Raw genomic sequence first — 22,033 nt, forward strand, 5'->3', positions numbered from 1 at the left:
CTATTTGAATTACCATATTTTATTCATAACCCACAGAATATGTTAATTGTTGCGTTAAAGAAACAACAACATACAATAAAAAATCAGCCTTTAATTTTAATATTAAAATGTAATTAAATTTATAAATGACTATAAAAAACATATGGTTAATAGACTTGCATTTTTGTGTTGTCAATATGCTCATCTTTATATATGCCTATAGCTGTGTCTGCAACATGTATATTTACAGTGTAACCACCTTGAAAAATGGGGGTTGCAAGTCACTGACATTGTTATTTTGGGGGTCGCGGGCTGAAAAGTTTGGAAACCCCTGATCTACAGAACAAACCATCATTATACAATGACTTGCCTGATTACCCTAACCTGCCAAGTTAACCTAATTAACCTAGTTTAGCATTTAAATGTCATTAAAGCCATGAAGAAGTGTCTTAAAAATTATCTAGCCAAATATTACTTACTGTCATCATGGCAAAGATAAAATAAATCAGCTATTAGAGACGAGTTATTAAAACTATTTTGATTAGAAATGTGTTGAGAAAATCTGCTCTCCGTTAAACAGAAATTGGGAAAAAAATATAAACAGGGGTGCTAATAATTCTGTCTTTAAATGTATATAGCACATTAAACATACACTTCTTTGCCTCCAGCAATGCTTTTAAGAAGACTTTGTGTGCGTTTACCTTGCGAGTGCTCTTCCACATGTACTTCATGTAAGCGTAGGTGACATGCGGGTGGGCGGTGGGCAAGGGGTGGTCGAGCTGTTTGGAGGGATCCACACCCAGCAGGAGAACCAGAGTCTTATGGGCCAGCGCCTGAGGAAGACACGAAAGATTCAGCATTAAACATGAGCAACATCATTTATCAAACGACCACTTTCACACTATAACACTATCATCAATGCCTAAACCGCTGAGTAATATCCAAAAAGATAGATGTAAACATTGCCGAATTGGAGCTCTGAGTGGGACATAATAGTTTACAATGACTGAAAAATGCAGGATATGAATGGCAAGCGCCCACAATTTACAATTTATGATCATATGTCTGTTTCTTTCTGTTTATATTTGATATTTTTGATCCAAAAATCCGTAGCTTGAAACAGATGGCAATATGACAGGTTTTTGCTGCGTTCTATGGGGATCCCACTGTAGCTGTCATTACGGCCCATTGTTTTTGGTTCCGTCAGGTCTCCATACAGTTCACATAAATATCAATGATAGTTGAGGTTTTAAGGTTTAGTCTAATTAAAGACATAGTTCATTCCCCAAACTAAATTTAATTTCTGTCATTTACTCATCCTCCACCAGTTTGACACACAAAGGAAGATATACTGAAGAATGTTGGGGGAAAAACAGCCATTGACTTTCGTTGTATTTTTGTTTCTGCTAATATTGATGTCAATGGCTGCTTTTTACCACCGTTCTTTGAAATTTGTTCCTTTGTGTTCAACAGATGAAAGAAATTCATAAAGTTTTAGAACCACTTGAGCAGAGATGTATAGTAACGAAGTAGAACTACTTCACTACTGTACTTGAGTACTAAGAGGCTGTATCTTTACTTTACTGGAGTATTGTTTTTTTCTCCTACTTCCACTTTTACTTCATTACATATTTTCGAGGAGTTTAAATGATTTTTTATGTGCTGCATCGTCAATTAGTTAATTTTGACACTAGGGGTGTCAAAGTTATTGATATTGGTTCAGTAATAGATCATAACCGGTTATTACGTACTGTTGTCATTTATCTCCTATGCGCGATGTCGCAATACTATGGCGAAGGGGGCGAGTAACGCTCTTACTACAATAAATGCTGACTCTCTCAGGACTCTGAGAGTCCTGACTCTCTGTGGTCATTAAAAATCCCATGGCACTTCTCGTGAAAGAGCAGGGGTGTAACCCCGGTGTCCTGGCCAAAGTCCCTCTATCGGCCCTTACGATCATGGCCTCCCAATCATCCCCTTCCACCGAATTGGCTCTATCACTGTCCCTCCACACCACCAATAGCTGGTGTGTGGTGAGCGCACTGGCGCCGTTGTCCTGTGGCAGCCGTCGCATCATCCAAGTGGATGCTGCACACTGGTGGTGGTATGGAGAGACCCCCCCTCATGATTGTGAAGCGCTTTGGGTGTATGGCCATACACAATAAATGCGCTATATAAATACACATTACATTGCTGTAAAACTCCATCTTTATCTCTCTCTATCCCTTTGGAACTTTGACCCGCTGGCCTGTTTGTGTGGTAACTTTTCCTCTCCTCTTGGCTATTAAAGCGATACTTGTGGATCCAGACACAATCGTGCCTGAGGTGTAAGTTTGATCCACTGTGTCTATCATAAATTACCTGTGATACCTGTGTATTATGCACAAACAGACTGTAACCGCGACTGTTCTTCTCGCCATTGATGAACAGCGCTTTCATTTCGACAGCCAATTGCAGGGTGCAGTTCATTTATCTTACTGTTGTATTGAAAAACAAAATTGTATTACAAATAATATATCAATATAAATAGATTTAAAGATTTTAATACGAAAAAATTTCTTGTGTTGTGAAGAAAAAATCTAATTATGTATGGAAAGCATTATCAGTGCACCAAGATATCGAATTGAACTGAATCGATGGCATGATAATCGTAACCGAACCAAAACCGTGAGACCAGTGTAGATTCACACCCTTACTCGTTACAATTATAGACCTTTTTTCCAGTAGAATGTTTAGAACTTCCATTTACAGCGTTTAAAACCGGTAATTTGCAATCTGAAAATGGGTTTCAATAGCGTTTTGAGTGGATTATGGAGTGTTTTTGTGACACAACTTTGAAAGGTGTGTGTTAAAGCTGTTATAATCTGTTAGATCTGTGGTTCAAGCGTGAGAGAAAAACAGTACCGTAAACCATGTTTCTTTTCGTTCTGCTTAATCACGTGCAGGAAGCATATTCAAAGTCAATTTGCTCTTGGGTTCAATTTGCTTAAAATGAATTGAAACAACAAATTCCAAATAAGTTATGGCAGATGTACTAATTTGTAACTAATAAGATTAATTTAAATGAATAAAAGCAATGTTCCTCCTGCTTAAACAAGAACTTGACATTACTTGATAAATTTTAATAAATATATACTGAAAATTAAAGATAAATAACTTTTACTTTATTAGTTTATTTAGTAATTAGTAAGGGTAAACATGAAGTCAATGTAACATGATATTGACACCTGATATAAGAAGATAAAATTTAATTAAATTTTGTTGGTGCAAATTGTCATGAAGATTTTTTTAAAAGTAAATCTTAAAAGTTCTTTTTTTCAGTGTAATGAAATCAAATTTGTTTTTGATGAATATTTTCGATTATTTTATTACTTTTGTTTTGAGAGGGCTTTGTTGTAATAATTAATATTTATGCAAAAATTAACATAATTACCCCCTATTGAAAACAATGGATTTTGTCATTTTTATTTTTAATTATGTTTTTATTATTGCAGTCTGGTTGTAAAAAAAAAAAAAAGAGAAAGGAATAACATGTAATTAGAAGGTGTAACAACACTGAAAAAAATGATTCATTGCATGAAAAAAATGCATTTACTACATTTTCTAAGGTAAGTGGCTGCAAACTATTTATATGGGGCGAATTTAAACAAACAAATGTGTTCACAACAAATGCCAACAAAGTCAAGGAGTATTAGACCATTCTGATGATTCAGTCATTTAAAAAAATCAAATATATATATATATATATATATATATATATATATATATATATATATATATATATATATATATATATATATACAAACATATATTATGTTTGTTTTTTTGTTATTTATTTATTGGTCTAAGTTGACCAAAGACTACCAGAGGGTTAAACTTAATTTTATGTTTGAGAAATTACCTTTTTTTTTTTAAACATGTATGAACAGAAAGATAACAGGCTTACCACTAATCTTCAATACAAGACCCCAAAACCCGAAAAATAGGGTCATCTGTTAGAGCTCAAGCGCTTCGTAAATAAACACATCAATAAGTTTCCACTGAGAGTGTAACATAAGCTTGACCCTACCAAGGCCTTTGAGTCAATAAGAACAGTTCTTTCCTTATCTGTCTTTCATCCCCTAATCAACTGCTTCAGTCAGTGGTCTCCAGCTCTTATGACCACCACTACAGGTCAAATCAAAGGTCATCAATTCAAGCCATCTGCCAAAGTGGACAGTGTTTAGTGGTTTAACATGAAAAGGTTATTACCTGTTAGTAGAACTACGCTTTTTCACATGAATACCACCCTTATCTAATTATATTTGTGTACATTTTTAAATCCTTTAAAAAACCAAAAAAAGATCCATTTTTAAATGATTTCTGCTATATATATATATATATATATATATATATATATATATATATATATATATATATATATATATATATATATGAACAGTTAAACCCATATATCATTTATAATACTTAGTTTTTTATGTACTGTGATCATTTTTGGTAGAAGTACAAAACTCATTCTAATTCAAAGTTGCAAAATAATTCATAAACTGGATTAATTTAATCTCAGAACATCAGTTTTATAGTTTGAAGTCTCTGTAATAATGTTGCTAAATTTAGATAATGATAGATTGTAAAAATTGCAGACGTTGCATAACAGTCACTTTTTATTTTGTTACATAACGATTTCAGTGGTAATCTTGCACTTGAGGGTTCTCACCAGTCTTCCACTTTTTCCACAGAGGCTGGCGTACTTCAACCACGTCCTCATGTCCTCATGTGGGTTAATGACCAAAGAGCGCACCATTAAGATCCTCTGCCAGTCTTCCACAATGCGTTGACAACCCTGGAGAAAAAAAAAAATTTGTTACATTTTTAGAATTTACATATGCACTGTAAACTATTTTGAAGCTTGGGTTGGCTCAATTTGACCCATAAGACTATTACACTGCTATTTTTTTTTTTCATTGAGGTAAAGTTTGTTTTATATTCCCATATTCAGACTTTCTCCTTAATAATATAATATCCGAAAAATATTATTTGCAAATTCTAAATAAGGAAATCATATTAGCAGCCAATGACAATCAAAGCACAACATTGTTCATGGATAATTAAATACTGCTAATGTTGTTTTGCAGTCATTCATACTTGCGTTTTCAGACTGAATTTTCGAAGTAACATGGTAAACAATATAGAGACGTTAAAATAATCAAATGTGCGAATATAAAAGCAACTTTACCTCAATATTTTTGTCCTGTTTCTAGTCAGTGGTGTAAACAAAATATTTTTGTTTTTGCTTTGAAATGAGTTTATTTTGCTCACCCCATTGGCAGATTATTTAGCTTGTTTTAAGGAAAAACTTGCTTAATTTTGACTATTACTTCTGAAAAAAAGACTCGTCTAGAAAATCCTTTTTTATTCAGTAAGTTTTAGATTAGTTTTAGTTTTAGACTAGACACAAGACACAAACTCTAAGTAAGAAATGCATTTTTGTCCATTCTACAATGCAAGGTTTGGTGCTCAAATCACGTTTTTTTTCTCAGATCTGATTTATTTGCATAGCTAATCATACTGTTGTTTTAAATGTGGTCAATTTTACATTTCCAGTGTGAACTGGTCATAGACCTAAACTGATCCATATGTGAACAACTACACACAGGCTGAACTTTTGAATCATACACACACTCAGTGTTTACTACATGATGTAAATAAAGCATGTCATCCGATTATATTTAATATGATTACTATTGCCGTTTTCAGAGACAACAGTGGTGTATTCTATGAACTATAAATAGTTGTTTTGCAAGAACTAATGTGTATTTCAATGTCTTAAACCTGAAAAAATGTTACATGTAAGAAAACACTTCAACTATAATAAGTTATGATTGATTAAAATCTGCGGGAAAGCAGATTTGAATTTAACGGCTGATTACATGACACACTGACTGCTCTAAATCACAGTGCTGTTCACTCCTGAGACCAGCCAAGACTGATCACGCAAGTGTAATGAACTCATCAAGTGATACTAGCCCCTTTCACACAATGATGCCATTAAAACATTTCCAACTTTAACGGTAAATTAAAAAAAGCGCTGCTAACACAAGCAAGGATGTCCCGGAATTTTTCCGGAAGGACCATTCACACATCCATTCCAAATTACCTGTAAATTCTGACATTGTTACCCAGAAATGGCCTCTAAACTGCTGTTCAACACATCTGTTTGGAACTCCTCACACCTCGCTTTATGAATGGAAAAGTCTGGAGGTTGGCACCATTAGTTCGCTCTGTTTATGGTTTGTTTTTCCCTAGTGGCACTAGTTGAGAGCAAATAAAATAAACGCAAGCTGACACAGTACGTCAAAGCACCCTGCTGAGCTGATGTCATGCCAGTGACAAAATGTTTTCCCACATAATGACATCCAGGTCAGGACAAAATTACTGACGTTGGAAGCAACTGATTGAGGAAATATTGATGCATATTAGGAATGCATCAATTATAGGTTTTGCTTTGATTATTTGGGATGAAACATAAGCTACATTAAGCAAACAAATGTGGTCTTTATGATTAACTACATTACATAGTTCTGTATCTTCATTTTGTGTATTATTTTCTACAAATTTTTGGACCCAAGAAGTGAAAAGCAAAAACATAGTTAGCTAGCTTCTGACTTATTATGCTAAAAGTATAGCTGCCTTTTGAAATACACAGTACAGTGAAAATGATTAAAAAAGAAACAAGATCACACTACTGGAATTGAATATTAGCTAGCTATATATGTATTCCTCTTCAAATAACAGAAAATAACTAATTGAACTTTTACATTACATTCATGATGGCTAAATAAATGCATGTGCCGCTCAGTGTTAGCATGCTGAAAACGAAACTGCATTGATTAAAGTCCTACATTTAAAGTTCAAACTTGCGAGCCAGGCAATCGAGCCAAATCTAAAAGCACCAGCTGATCGCGTGGTCCCACATATAAAAATCTAACATATAACAATATCCTAACCACATATTTAAAAAAACAAGTTCATGTTTAGATTTCAAAGATATAAAAATATATGTAGTTTAAAATTTTGAAAATGGGTGTTATGTACAGGGTGCGCCATTTATATTGATACACCATAATAAAATGGGAATTGTTGGTGATATTAACGTCCTGTTTGTGGAACATTAGTATATGTGAGGGGGAAAACTTTTCAAGATGGGTGCCCATGGTGGCCATTTTGAAGTCGGCCATCTTGGATCCAACTTTTGTTTTTTCAATAGAAAGAGAGTCATTTGACAAATCAAACTTACTGGGAATTTCACAAGAAAACAATGGTGTGCTTGGTTTTAACATAACTAATATTTCATGAGTTATTTACCATTGTGTTGGATTGTCAATGCAACCCTTTTCTCCCACTCTTTACACATTGATAGCAACACCGCAGGAGAAATGCCAGCACAGGCTTCCAGTATCTGTAGTTTCAGGTGCTGCACCTCTTGTATCTTCACACCATAGACAATTGCCTTCAGATGACCCCAAAGATAAAAGTCTAAGCGGGTCAGATCGGGAGACTTTAGGGTCATTCAACTGGCCCACGACGACCAATCCACTGTTCATGCTCAGACCTGACACCCTTATTGTGGTGGTGCACCATTTTGCTGGAAAAACTCAGGGAACGTGCCAGCTTCAGTGCATAAAGAGGGAAACACTTCCTCATGTTGCAATTTCAAATATCTAGTGGCCTTGAGGCTTCCATTGATGAAGAATGGCCTCACTATCTTTGCTGTCTATGGTGACTTCAAAATGGCCACCATGGTCACCACCCATCTTGAAAAGTTTGCTACCTCAATTGTACTAATGTGCCACAAACAGGACGTTAATATCACCAACCATTCCCATTTTATTAAGGTGTATCCATATTAATGGCCAACTCTGTATATCAGTGGTTTAAGATTAAGCCTGGTTTATATTTCTGCGTTGAGTGACCGGCGCAACCCACAGCGCATGCATAGCGCGTAGCTGTGCATTTATACTTCTGCGCGCTGTCTCTGTTGGTCTGCATTAACACTTCTGAAACGCTAGTTGGCAGTGAGGTGTTTATGTTCCTCTGTGTTGAGTTTCTTCGCTGCTGTTTAGTTTTTCCTGAACGCTTTCTGAATGTACAAGTGGCTCAAACTCTGTGATTTTGAGGCAGGAACCAGCGGACGTGCAACAACTTTAACCATGAGGTAAACACAAAACAAAACTTTCCATCTGGAGCTCCTTCACGGGACTCCACACTTGTAAACAATCGCTCCATCGGGCTCGCGCGGCTCTCGGTCCTGCCCAAACTCGTCAGCGCTACCAAGCCGACCAATCACAGAGCTTGCGTTACGCGTCGTTGCGACGTGTAGTTACAATTTTTGAGAGGTGCACATCAGCGATGCAGACAGCCAGGGTGTAGGGCTATGCGTCAACGCGTAGGCTGCGCCCTAGCATGTGCGTGCGCTTGAAGCAAAAGTATAAATCAGCCTTTACCCCTGGAAAATATTGTAAGGCCCCCCTCCACATTAAATGATAATATCGCTCATATAAGTTTGCAGTAATGATGACAAAAAATGTGGTTTATATAGGTATGTTTATGCACAAATAATAGCCTAATGTAAAATATAAAGCAAAACATCAGTAGGCCATTTGTAACTGAAAAACATAAGCCTTTAGCCTTTAAACTGGCCTTATTTCAAATTTCATAATAAAAATATCCGAATACACACAAGTGTATAAGGGTATAAGGGGAAAAAATAATATAGGCAATTACAATTTAATCCTTGCATGTTATTTGTTATGCTCTATTAATTAGTGTAAGGATTGCTGCTAGGTGAATCAGTGTGACCCTGTCTTTTTTTGTGGAGAAGGATCACAAAATTGTCCATTTTTGATGTGTGTGTGTGTGTGTGTGTGTGTGTGTGTGTGTGTGTGTGTGTGTGTGGGTGAGAGGGAGGGGGGATGAGAAGCTGACCAATCATTGCTGTCACTCTGATACAAGTTTTATTTATCGAAAAAAGTACAAAGCACTGCAGTGCTTGAGTGTTCTGTGTTGTCTGAGAAAACTAATCTTACCGAAATACGAATATTCCATACAAGCTGAAGCTGATCGGTCAATTCTTGTCACGTGACTCGCAGTGAGCTCGCACCTTTGTTTGAAAACAGCAAACTTGTGCAAACTCTAGAAATACGAACGGCCCCATTTGCGATCTCCATCAGTTGATCTTTTTGCAGCGCCATGCTGGATTCACCTGATTTATTGACAAATGGATTCTGAATCCATATCTTGGCAGTTCGCGGGTCGTTCACTGGGTCTTTTCCCCTTAGTAAAGACCATCTCAAGTGACTGAGATGTAAGCAAGAGTACGGTTATTTTTCAAAATAAAAGACTTTTCAAAATAAAAGATTGTTTAGACTCAGATAATAAAATGGAAATTATTAATGATTTCTTGTGCGGCCCGGTACCAATTGATTCACGGATTGGTGGCTGGGGACTGAGCTAGGGGATAAAATGAACTAAGGCAACATGATCATTCTCCTAATTGTCGACTGCTAAGAAATGTTTAAAATATGATGCGACCCCCCACAGAGCCCCCTTGTGGCCACGCTGACCCCCCAACCCCCCACAAAGCAGAGCGACTTCTGTCCCACAGAGGACAGAGCGACTTCTCCAGGTACTCATTTGAATACCATAGGATATAGTGTGGATGAAAGTGCCATATTTTTATAAAAACCTAATTTTAAAAGATAATGTTTTTAGACAGAAATATATTTTTGCTGTGGTTACTAACTCAAACGAGCACTCTATCAAAATCAGGTGTTATTTTTTATCAATGTAGAACAACTTCAATGTAACTTCACTTTAAACAAAAGTTGCATATTGTTACTCTTGACCCCAACAGCAGGGACGTAAGCAGCACACAAGTGGGTCAAAAGCAACACAACAATATTTGCTAGATTTATATATGAATCATATTAAAAATATGAAAATAAACCAATGTTCAATACCCAGCTCGGGTATCCAAAATACTGCGTATTTAAGTGTAAATAACGTTTGTACAGTAGAATAAAAACCAAAGGGATGCATATGTGCATAAAATATAGATCTGGTGTAGGGCTGTAGCGATACACTAATCTCATGATACGATACGATACACGATATTCAGCTCACGATACGATATATATCACGATATTTAGCCACAAAACAATTCGATACGATTTGATATAATTCGATACGATTCTATATCATTCGATACGCTTACAACATTTTCTGATAGATTTAAAAGAGACAAAGTGATTTTAGTGACATCTTAGGAGTGTTTAATTTACTTAGATTTAATTAACTTGAAATAAACTTAAACATCAGACAGCTTGCAAAATAAATGCTGGATAAAATTAAAGATGTGATGAGAAAATTTGTTCCATTTATTGAAACAGTGCAAACTGTAGCTTACAAGCCTTTGAAAAGTAAATAAAGTGCAACATTGCATTTTGCAATTAACAATGGAAAGTTAAAGTGCAAGTGGCCTGTTCTGAACAGTTTCTTTGACATCTTTTTAGATTGACAAAAAACATGAGGTAGCAAGTCTAGCTGCCATGAAAGTAAACATAGTAGTACCATGGCTTCTCCAAAACCTCCAAAACATCAAATAATTTTAAGTCACTAAGAACAAATAAAGTAGGCAATGGATTCTGTAATTTTCTGCGACCTTGGTGAGGCAGATGGAAACTTGTGGGAACAACCGCCATCAATGTCCAGCGTAGTTTGTTTTGGGTCACGCTGCCACTGCTGCTGTGGGTCCTCCGTAAGCATTAACTTGTCCGGGTGGTGACGTTTTAAGTGCACTGGTAAATTTGTGGTATTGCAGGAATATTTAACGTCAGTGCCACATAGCTTACAAAGCGCGATGCTTTTATCTAAGTCGTTGCTTTCCTTCTTTTTTTTAAAACCAAAGTGCTTCCACACATCTGCTTTTAAGCAGGCAGGTGCTGGATTTATGTTCGCCGCCATTCTCTGAATATGCACGCTCTTCCTTGGTAAACAGGAAGAGGTAGACATCTGCGTCTGTGTAAAGTTAGTACAGGTAACTTGCTCTACCGCAACACTAGTGGCTGGCTGACCAAATCGCTCTTCCTGCTACGCAAACGGGGGTAAACAACACGGGGGATTTGAAGGGGACGTATGTATCGATACTCGCGGCTAAAAAATCAATACTTTCTTTGGGGAAAAAAATCGATTTATATCGCAGAATCGATAAAATCCTCCAGCCCTAATCTGGTGCAATGCTAGCCCTTTAAATCTTAAAGCGAAAGTCGATGACGTCACGGACCTGGTACCGGGTCCGCAGAGTTTAACTGGTTAAGGACGTGTTTTTTGCACTAAATAACCAGTAGATTGATCATTAGTGTGTTACATGTAATGAGAAACAGAACTTGTAATAAGGAAAAAATTACTGATTTTCTGGTCCTAAAAACTGAAATTTGGAGTTAATTGTGGGACACGGTCCTGAAATCAGCTGATATTTGGCAGCTCCATCAAGAGTTGCACGCTGATTGTACTGTTATAGACTGAAAAGCAAGTGTTGTCAGGGCTTTGAGAAAACGGATTTGTTACTTTTGTCTCATGTTACTTTTGACCCCGCTCTCCCCAACCAAAAAAGGTTATTTGCAACCCTGGTAATAGCCTCTATGTCTCTTATAAACTCTGAACTTTAAGCTGTCGCACCGCTGGCACATCTTAATTTTCATTTTGCTCTAATTGCTGTAGTTCCGTTCTATGCAATAAAAATGCTGTTACAAGGCTTTCACAATTCATTAACCATGCCAAAATAAATTGAGGTTAATCATGAAATCAGTTAATCATCGCATCCTCAAATTCTCATCAAATTTAAAGAGGAAAACGCTGGTGTTACCTGCAGTCTCTCCCACCATGTTTCCCTGATGATGTCCCTTCTCTCGGGAACCAGTTTATACTGGATCACCTCCTCTAACTCCGAAAGCATCTGGCATGATACCATAGCCTAAAAGAGATACAAAGAAAGACAGCAATATGAATTGGACTCTTTAATAATATAAACATTTTTGTTTGCAAGTGGCATTAATATACAGTTGAAATCAGAATCATTAGCCCTCCTCAATTATTAGCCCTCTGTATATTTTCTAACAGAAACAAAATGTTTAACGGAAAGACATTTTTTTTCAAGACATTTCTTAACAGTAACTGATTTTGAATAAATGATTTCTTTTATCTTGACAGTAAATACTAGAAATTTTACTAGATATTATTCAAGACACTAGTATACAGCTTAAAGTGACATTTTAAGACTTAACTAGGTTAATCAGGCAGGTTAGGGTAATTAAAGAAGTCATTGTACACTACCTGACAAAAGTCTTGTCATCTTTCCAAGTTTTAGGAACAACAAATAATAACTTGACTTCTAGTTGATCATTTGGCATCAGAAGTGGCTTATATGAAAGGAAAATGATCTCTAGATTATGTTTATTGTACCAAAATAAAATATGATCATGACTTGATTTTTAATTATCAAATCAGGACAGTAAGGTCTGACTTTGCTTAGACAAAAGTCTTGTCACTGAACAAAAATTATGTACAGTATAAAGTCATGGTGCAGTGGAAAAAGAATGAATATTGTGTATGACTCCCATGAGATTGGACGACTGCATCCATACATCTCTGCAATAACTAAATAAAGTCATCTGGAATGGCAAAGAAAGTGTTCTTACAGGACTTCCTGAGTTCATCAAGATTCTTTGGATTCATCTTAAATGCCTCCTCCTTCATCTTACTTTAAACATGCTTAATAATGTTAATTTCTGGTGACTGGGCTGGCCAATCCTGGAGCACCTTGACCTTCTTGGTTTTCAGGAACTTTGATGTGGAGAAGTCTGAGAAGGAGCGCTATCCTCCTGAAGAGTTTGCCCTCTCCTGTGGTTTGTAATGTAATGGGCAGCACAAATGTCTTGATACCTCAGGCTGTTAATGTTGCCATCCACTCTGCAGATCTCTCGCATACTGAATGTAACCCCAAACCATGATTTTTTTTCTTAACCAAACTTGACAGATTTCTAGGACAGTCTTGTGTCCATGTGAGTTCCAATAGGTCTTTTGCAGTATTTGTGATGATTGGGATGCAGTTCAACAGATGATTCACCTGAAAAATCCACCTTTATCAAATAATCAACTAGAAGTCAAGTTATTATCAGTTGCTCTTACAACTGGGATCGACAACAAGACTTTGGTCAGGTAGTGTATATCTTTTTAAATCAATGATTGAATTTATTGTAATAAGAGGAAAAAATCTAAATATTGTCTGTCGTTTTTGTCAGATATTCAGTGCTGCATGAATACGCTGTTTATTCAAATCTGAACAATCAGATGGTGCCTTAACTCTCTTTATTCCCACCTCTCCAGTTGGTGCTGTAAGTAACCTAGAGCTGAAAATAAACACAAATGCTGGGAGGCGAGAGAGGAAAATGTTAATTTTACGAATTTACATTTAGGAATCACAATTTTCCTCATGGTTTGCACCTTAATAGATTTTTTAGATTGATATAACTCAGAAAAATGTCTACAGATATGGCTACTGAGAACGAGCGTTTCTGTACGCGCAATATTGCAATTTGTCAACCGCAGTCACATGCAATACTGCGGCTGTAAAGGCCGCCTTTTCATAAAAATAAAAAAAAAACAGTCCTGTGCTTTACGCAATAGCCACCAGGTGGCGCAATGAATAACCGCTTTTCCATTGACTTACAGGTAGACGTTTTTGCAGTTATACGCCTTAGTTTCTATTTAACTATGAGATTTAAATACTGCATTTAAGTGACTTTTTGCTGGATTAGCTAGTCAGATGTCATTATAACCACACTTTTTGATGTACTTAAAATATTTCCTAAAAATTACAAATAAAAAAAAATTTAAACAAGGCTAATTTTTTAAATAAAGATTTATTACATCATATATCATTAGGAAAAAATAGCAATCTGTTAAAGTTTTAAAGTTAAAAAAAACTATAGCCTACTATCATTTATTAGACAAAAACAAACTGGCTAGCACATTCAACTGTCCTTAGTCACAATTTGGCCATTTCAAATAAATAATAAAAACTAAAACGTAAAAATAACAACAACAACAATAATAATAATACTAATAATAATAATAATAATAATAATAAGTTAGCACTCGACTAGCTTATTCCAAAGAGGTGCGCTACTTGCACTTAGCCTAAATAGACACTCAGGTAAACTATATAGTATAAGATACCACACACAGCTGACAAAAGAATGCCGTTTTCACAATGTTTACAGGTAGCTCACGTGCTCAGTTTACTGTATCAGTTCAGTATGCTCCTCATGTTACATAACTGCCCCCTGCTGGCCATGTAATTCTTGTGTTAGACCATGTTGTGCTTTGACGCACTTTACTGCGGAAATGTGCGATTTTTCTTTAAAGACATGCGCGTTCTCAGTAGCCATATCTGTATTAGGTGTATATTTTAGCATGATCATTACATAACTAAATGATTTTTTAAATAAACTGCTATTAAAAGTATTTTGTAGGTTAGTTAGATTATCAGAAATAACGTAATCGCAACAGTTAGCATAACGATTATGAGATATTTTCCCAGTATCGTGCTTTTTCCCAGTATTTTCCCAATATTATTTCAGTTAAACACTGAATGCTTCAACTCAAAACTGAAAGCCTGTTCATGAGTTACAGCAAACTGATTTACTCCTATCACATGACAAGAGTTAGAAAAGGTGACTGACAAGAAAACGGTGAATGATTAGGTGTGCAAAAGAGGAAACATCTCTGTGACTGGCTAATACAGTATCTCGTTTTGTAAATCGTGCGGTCAGTGGGATTCACTTTACTCAATGTAAATAGGAGCACGAATCAGAAGGCGAATGTGAAAATCTTCTAGACTGAGATAAGGTGTGACTGTGTTCTTACCCCGTATGCTCTACTGTAACTCTCTCCAGCCATGGCGGTGAGCTCGGCATCCAGCAGATCTCTGGCCTTGTCAATACACTGAAATCACACAAACACTATATAATGACTCTGCTGAATACCTGACTAAGAAAACAAACAATATCATTGCCTAAATATACACTAAATATAGCTTTTAAAATTTTTTCTCACACACAGAGTGCGCACAAAACACACAGTTTATACTAGATTACATCAATACCTCAACACTGAAGATCTAAACAACTAGCAACATAGCAAAAAAACATTGACTCAACTTAAAAGTGTAAGTCAACTTGCTGCACAGCTTTTTTTGATGGGTTTAAATGTAATCAAGTCAGCTACAGTACTTGAGTTAAAAGTTGAGTCAACGCTGTGCAGAAAGTTGCTTTGTAATTTTAAGTTGAGTCTACCTTTTATTTATTATAGTGAAAGGCTGTTATGCATTAATAGGCTAGACTTCAACTGCAGATTCTGACTTATTGAAATATACACAAAAGAATCAGGATGACGGCCAATATATTTTCACAGTACAGGGAATGAATGTGACTATTCAGTCAACTTTTGCTAGGCTCATGTGTTAAGGCAGGAAAACAATCCTTGTTGGAAAACGGAGACCTAATGAAATGCATCCTTTCCAATGAGATAAAAATCAGGGCTAAGAGCCAGTAATTCTGGATGCCAAAAATAAAATAAAAAAATAAAAAAGCTCTATACAATCCTGAACTGCATCTGCTCACTGAGTTCATGCAGTTTAAACCTGAAAGAGATAGTTCCTCCTAAAAAAATAACATTTAATCACATTTGACTTGGTCCAAACCTTTTTTTTTTTTTGCCCTGTTAAACACAAAAGCAGATATTTTAAAGAATGTTGGAAACATTTCACCATTGATACCTAGTATTTGTTTTTCCTACTATGGATGTCAATTTACAACATACTTCAAAAAATCTTTGGAAAAATCTATGGAAAAAAATTATAAAAATAACAGCTGGTTTGGAACAAGTCAAAGGTCAGTACATATTGACAACATCTTAATTTTTGGGTGAAGTATATGTCTTTAACTCTGAAACGCATTGTTTCTCAGATTCAAGTAGGATTTGAGACTACCAATCAAAAGGATGCATATTCAATTTTCAGATTTGGTTTTTGCAATGTTTTTCCGGCTGACCTCGACTTAGGGCCCTATCATACACCAGGCGCAATAAAGTGCAAGACGTGTTTCCACAACGTCTTGCTAGTTTCAGATCAACGCAGCTCTAATTTTCTGGTTTTCAGCCACGTTATTTAAATAGCAAATCCATTTGCGCCACTTTGTGGACTCATGGGTGTTTAGGTCCCGATAAGAGGTGTGTTAAGGTGTATTGTTGGCGCATTGCTATTTGGAGGATTAAAATAGACCAACTGAAAGCAGGTCTAAAGTCCAGAGCACATTAGTTGTGCGCCTCGCTTAAACATTGCTTAAAACATGCAGGATGTAGAGCAATACGCAAAAGAATAAAAGGATAAAAATTTTACAAAAAACATTATTTTCTATTAATATAAAATCCAGAACCTGCATGCCTTCTTCACCTTGGTGTTTTTTTTCCAGTTTATTTACGACAACTAACTTTTGTATAATTTTATTATTAGTAGTAGTAGTATTTATTTTATGGATATTTATATTAGTTTTATTAAAAACAAGCTTAGATTTGTCCACCTGTCAGGTTTTGGACCAAATGGGGCACAGCTTGTGTGGTTGGATATAACTCAGTTGTTTGAGCACACTTTTTATCATTTGCTGGAAATTACAACAGAATTGAGAAATAGTTTTGAAACAAATCTTTGCTCTTAACAAACTAAATTAATTATGTAGGCTAATGGATGTCTGTGCGTACAACACATTTCCTTACCCACAAAAGAGAGAAAGTGAAGGTGACACTAAAGACCGATTGGAGGAGGCTCATTCTCGGGCTGCAGATGGTCTGTTTAACTGTTCTCTTGCAAGAGAAGCATTCAGTTCCACTTACAAAGTCCGCCATTTAAATAGTAAATGCGCCATGGCGCGAAGCAACTGACTCTTAAAGGGAATGTGAGATGAGACCCTGTTAGACCACAGAGCATATTTTTCCGTCCTTAAAATAGCAAAAGTGGATTTGGACAAGCCCTTAATGCTTTTCGCCCTGCACTTCAGTCTTTGCGCGTAGATTGTTAAAATAGAGCCCTTAGTATCTAGTACACTGCAAAAAAGCTTTTCTTACTTACAGGTTTTGTCTTGTTTCTTATCCTCTTTCTTGTTTCCATCTGCTAATGGGCAAAGCAAAATAATCTTGTTTTCGCATTGAAGTTAAATTACTTTGCTTAGCCTAATGGCAGATTATTTTTCATGCATGAAAAAATTACTTAATTTGGACTTATTATTTCTGAATACAAGACAATATTTTTCACAGGTCTAGAAAATGGTTCTTGATTTCAAAATTTTTAGATATTTGGAGTAGAAACAAGACAAAAAATCTAAGAAAGAAAAATTTTTTTTTTGCAGTGTATGTTAGTCACTATTCTGGCCAAACTGAGGCTTCAGGTAAATGTGGGCCATTCTACAGCTTTAAAGTTTTCTAGGCTGTTTTGGACCCTTTCCTTGCTAAAATGTCTACCCTGGTTTTATCCTTATCATCCTGGTAATGTAGATTTTAGATATAGATAGAATTTACAATATAAATTTATAATGTAGAATTTACAATGACGAAAGAGAGGGTTGCGTTCGAACTACTGAGAGATATCAACTACTGTCTGGGCCTTCCATAACTTTTTACACCTTCTTTTCTTCATGTGTTAATACTTATTTCCCCCACTGGTACTGTATATACTACATGATTTGAAGTTCTTTTATCCTCACATGTAAGTCTCTAAAGAATTTTTAGATATTTGGGCTAGAAACAAGACAAAAAGTCTAAAAAAAAACAAACAAACAAACAAATATTAATTGTTGGTCACCAATCTGACCATACTGAGGCTTCAGTTTAAACTGGTATATCGATGATACTTCAGCCTTGACGCAGCAGAATCCCAGTCACAACATTGGTTTCAATGATGGACCAACAACCAGAGAGTTTGTCCCTATAGAAATCCTCACTAGAGACCCATCGTCACTTCTGATGCCTCGTTAGTAGACCACCCAGCTAACGAAAAACCAATCCTCTCATGTGGCACATAAACTGCCAGGAGGTGGTGGCTTTTTTCCGGCTTAAGGGTCATGGAACTCCCTGGTTCACCACAGTTTTGAAAAAAAAATGCTGCAAAATAAGTATGCATGGTGAGTAAAAGGAGGAGAGGGAGACCGAGATGAATACAGCGTTCAGATTCTGCCAGTTTTACTACAGCGGTTACACTCGTGAAATACATCACGCTTATGTCAAAGAATTACAAAGCAAAGACTCGCCATCCAGAAATCAGTCTCTTACTTTACACTATGCAATTTCACTGACAATCAGCATATGTTGTAAATAAGGAAAAGTGTGTTCTTGGAGAGAGAACCGAACTACTGAAATGTATTTAATACTTAATATATCAGTCTTTTTTGGTGATGGCAGCTTAAAGAGGCCTCTCATATGGAGAATAAAGTCACATTCATTGCTAAGGTGTTTTTTCACAAACTTCAACAGAAATCTTGATGGTTCTGTGGGTCTCGTCTACCAAATATGAGCTTTATTTTGTATTTTCTATTGGATTTAAGTCAGGGGATCGGCTGGGCCATTCTACAGCTTGATTTTCTTTCTCTGAAAGCATTTGAGAGTTCCTTGGCTGTGTTTTTGTATCATTGTCTTGCTGAAATGACCACCCTGGTTTCATCTTCATCATCCTGATAATGTAGATGTAGACTGAAGCAGCTAATATTAATTTACAATGATGAAGGGCAGAGGGTTGCTTTCTAACTACCGAGAGATTTCAGCTGCTGTCTGATCTTTCCATGCCTTTTTACACCTTCCTTTCTTCATGGGTTCAATACTTTCCTCCTGTCATTAATATTATTACACGTACCTTTTTTTATTTGCATTTATACCAACATCCAGTGACAATTTCAAGTCAACAGCACCTTTATAAATATATATTTATTTTATATAAAAATAAAAATTGTGATGTTTTTAATACTTATTTCCGGTAACACTTTATTTTGATGGTCCATATGAGTATTAGTAGACTGTCTGCTTAATAACTGTTGATACTGCTGCTAAATAGACAACCATAAGAAACCTTGCAAGTACATGCCAACTTACACTAACCCCAACCCCAACCTGACAGTCTACTTATAATCTAATGTGAATTAGTTGGCACATAGATGCAATGTTACTTAAATTCAACATGCAGACCATCAAAATAAAGTGTGACCTTATTTCCCCCACTGTATCTACTGCAACTCTGATCATATGAAGTGTTTGTAAGTATCCATGTCTTCTAAATTAATAAATGTAAATGTAAGTTAGTATTATACACTTTATTTGAACTATTGTTATTATTATTGGTATATTCTGAAGGACGCTGAATGTGGTCATGCTGCAGATGGAAAGTGCCAAGACAATTCACTGGCATTCTTCATTTTGTACTTGAATACTCAAAGTGACAGTCTCTGCACACTCACACTCACTGTATAAATATCTGTGACGAGTGCCCACTACATCACAGCTTTGGACATTGTCACAAAATTTTTCCTGATGATCAAAGAAACTCGATGTGCTGAAAATTTCAAAATGCAGGCAGTAAAGTATAATTTGGGTTTAATTCTATGCTATCTGTGTCACCATGGAAATACCATTTTGAGGTAACTGCATGTCATTTATATACATATCTTTCACATACAAGTCTTTGCAACATGGGAATCCAAATATAGAGTTGACGTCAGAATTATTATGCCCTCTTTTTTTTTTCTTTTTCAAATATTTCCAAAATGACGTTTAACAGAGCAAGGACATTTTCACAGTATGTCTGAATTTTTTTTTTCTTCTAGAGAAAGTCTTATTTGTTTTATTTAGGCTAGAATGAAAGCAGTTTTGAATTTCTTAAAAACCATTTTAAGGAAAAAATGTTTAGCCCCTTTACGCTAATTATTTTTTTAGATAGTCTACAGAACAAACCATCGTTATACAATGACTTGCCTAATTAGGGCCTACTTACACTATGCCATCCGTACCGTGCCCAGGCCCGTTTCCTGGATCTTTTGAGAAGTGTGAGTGCGCTGAATCGGGCTAAAGCACGGTTCACTTGGCCGGCCCTAGCCCGGTTGGAAGAGGTGTGCCTGAGAGCGGTTCACTTGGGCTTTGGCATGGTACGCTTGTGTGTGAGTGCAAAACGCGCCAAAGCCCCGAAACTGAAAGCGAGACGTGACTTTTAAGGGACTGTTACATATGGATTTATTAATTATTCTTAATGTTCAGTGAACACAAACTGCCGTAGATTATTAAAGACGAGAACTTCTCACAGCACAACAGCTGCACGGCTTCAGCAGACCTCCTCATTCCTGCAGCAGGAGAGCTTTATGATTGTTTATGAGCGCCAAAAGAGGCGGATCTGTTCGGCGAAATATCTGACTGCGTGTCACTGCATCCCTAAGGACTGTTTGGCGAAATATTTGACAGCATGTCACTGCATAACAAACGACTGAAATGATATAACTAGAGAAATCTCCACTGTGCTGCTGAGTGAGAGCGCTTCTCACTGAACAGCGCAGCAGCGATGACGTAAGTGGGCCGTCGGGGGAGACGGGAGGGGGGACAAGCGTGCTTTGGCCCGGTTCGAGGCAACTGTACCTAGTGTGAGTACAGCCTTACCCTTACCTGCCTAGTTAACCTAATTAACCTAGTTAATCCTTTAAATGTCACTTTAAGCTGTATAGAAGTATCTTGAAAAACATCTAGTCAAATATTATGTAGTCTCATCATGGCAAAAATAAAATAAATCAGTTATTAGAGATGATTTGTTAAAACTATTATGTTTAGAAATGTGTTGAAAAAATATCTGCTCTGTTAAACAGAAATTGGGGAAAAAAATAAACGGGGGGGCTAATAATTCTGACTTCAACTGTATGTACACAAACTATTTTTCATAAATAGTAAATCTATAAATCATTTCAATGCATTGGTCAGCCTAAGAGATTAGTATTTCCCGCTTTGACCAGAAGCACATCTCCATCTGGATCTCATTCTGTGAATGGAGTCTGGATTTCTTACACAATGTCCTCGTGAGGAATGGAGCAGGTGAGATGACAGGATAATAGTGACAAACACAAAAAGTACATGGGTGTGTTTTGTGATGTTCTCCATGTGTATGAGCTCATCTCTTGCTTTCTCTCTCTCAAACACACGCATTCATTTCGGAAAAAGGAACATCAGATCACCACAGTGTCCGTACTTCAGCCAAGCTATTTTACGTCCAGGCTTTGACCATTATTGCATAACACCTTTGAGACGTCGCACTATGCCAACTGTTGTGCTCATCTCTGACTGAACAGTTTTCTCCTTAAAACATCGACCTCCTGGTTGCTTTTCCAATGTAAGTGAATCAGACATTTGTACATTGTGAAAAACAACGTCAGAGGTAGTTTAAATTCAGCTTATTTAATAGCTCTCATTAGCTGTTCATTATGTAATACCTGCTGAGCCAATGAAAACAGATCCTGATGTAAAGCAAGCACTGCCCGGTAAAAGGCTCCATCGTGGGTGTCTCGCGGGATCATGCAGGTATACTCTTCCATACTGTCCCAGTGGCCTGACAAACACAAAGAAGTCAGTCAAATGTATTATATATAATTAAAAAAGGTAAAACTTTAATTAGTTATTGTAAAGTTATTGTTATTAATAAGCTTAACTTTTCTGAATTGGACTGTAATGCAATAAAGTGCACTATTTGTGAAGCTGCTTTAAAACATTAATTACTGTGAAGAGATATACAAATAAACTTGAAGTGAATTGAATAACTTATAATTACAAACTTGTTTCAGATAAGCCAATCAAACACTCCAAGGTAAGTTTTTCCAAGATAACAACCCCAGAAACTATTAACCCAGGCTCATCCAAGTGCTTTGAA

At 36.3% G+C, this 22,033-nt stretch overlaps 1 protein-coding gene across 3 annotated transcripts in view; it reads right to left on the bottom strand.

Moving 5' to 3' along the window:
• The window catches only part of mtor (mechanistic target of rapamycin kinase), a 236,007-nt gene that overhangs the window by 68,755 nt on the left and 145,219 nt on the right, over positions 1-22,033 (bottom strand). For all 3 annotated transcript variants that reach the window (XR_015496851.1, XR_015496852.1, NM_001077211.3), the window contains 5 exon segments: positions 21,600-21,715; positions 14,965-15,042; positions 11,903-12,010; positions 4,697-4,822; positions 681-812 (listed from right to left, as the gene is read on the bottom strand). Coding sequence is in view for 1 of the 3 variants with exons in the window: in NM_001077211.3 (NP_001070679.3) it covers positions 681-812; positions 4,697-4,822; positions 11,903-12,010; positions 14,965-15,042; positions 21,600-21,715 (560 nt within the window). In the remaining 2 variants the exon portion in view is untranslated.

The sequence above is a fragment of the Danio rerio genome, chromosome 8, assembly GCF_052040795.2.
Source record: "Danio rerio strain M-AB ecotype USA chromosome 8, GRCz13ab, whole genome shotgun sequence".
In the NCBI taxonomy this organism is placed as follows: domain Eukaryota; kingdom Metazoa; phylum Chordata; class Actinopteri; order Cypriniformes; family Danionidae; genus Danio; species Danio rerio.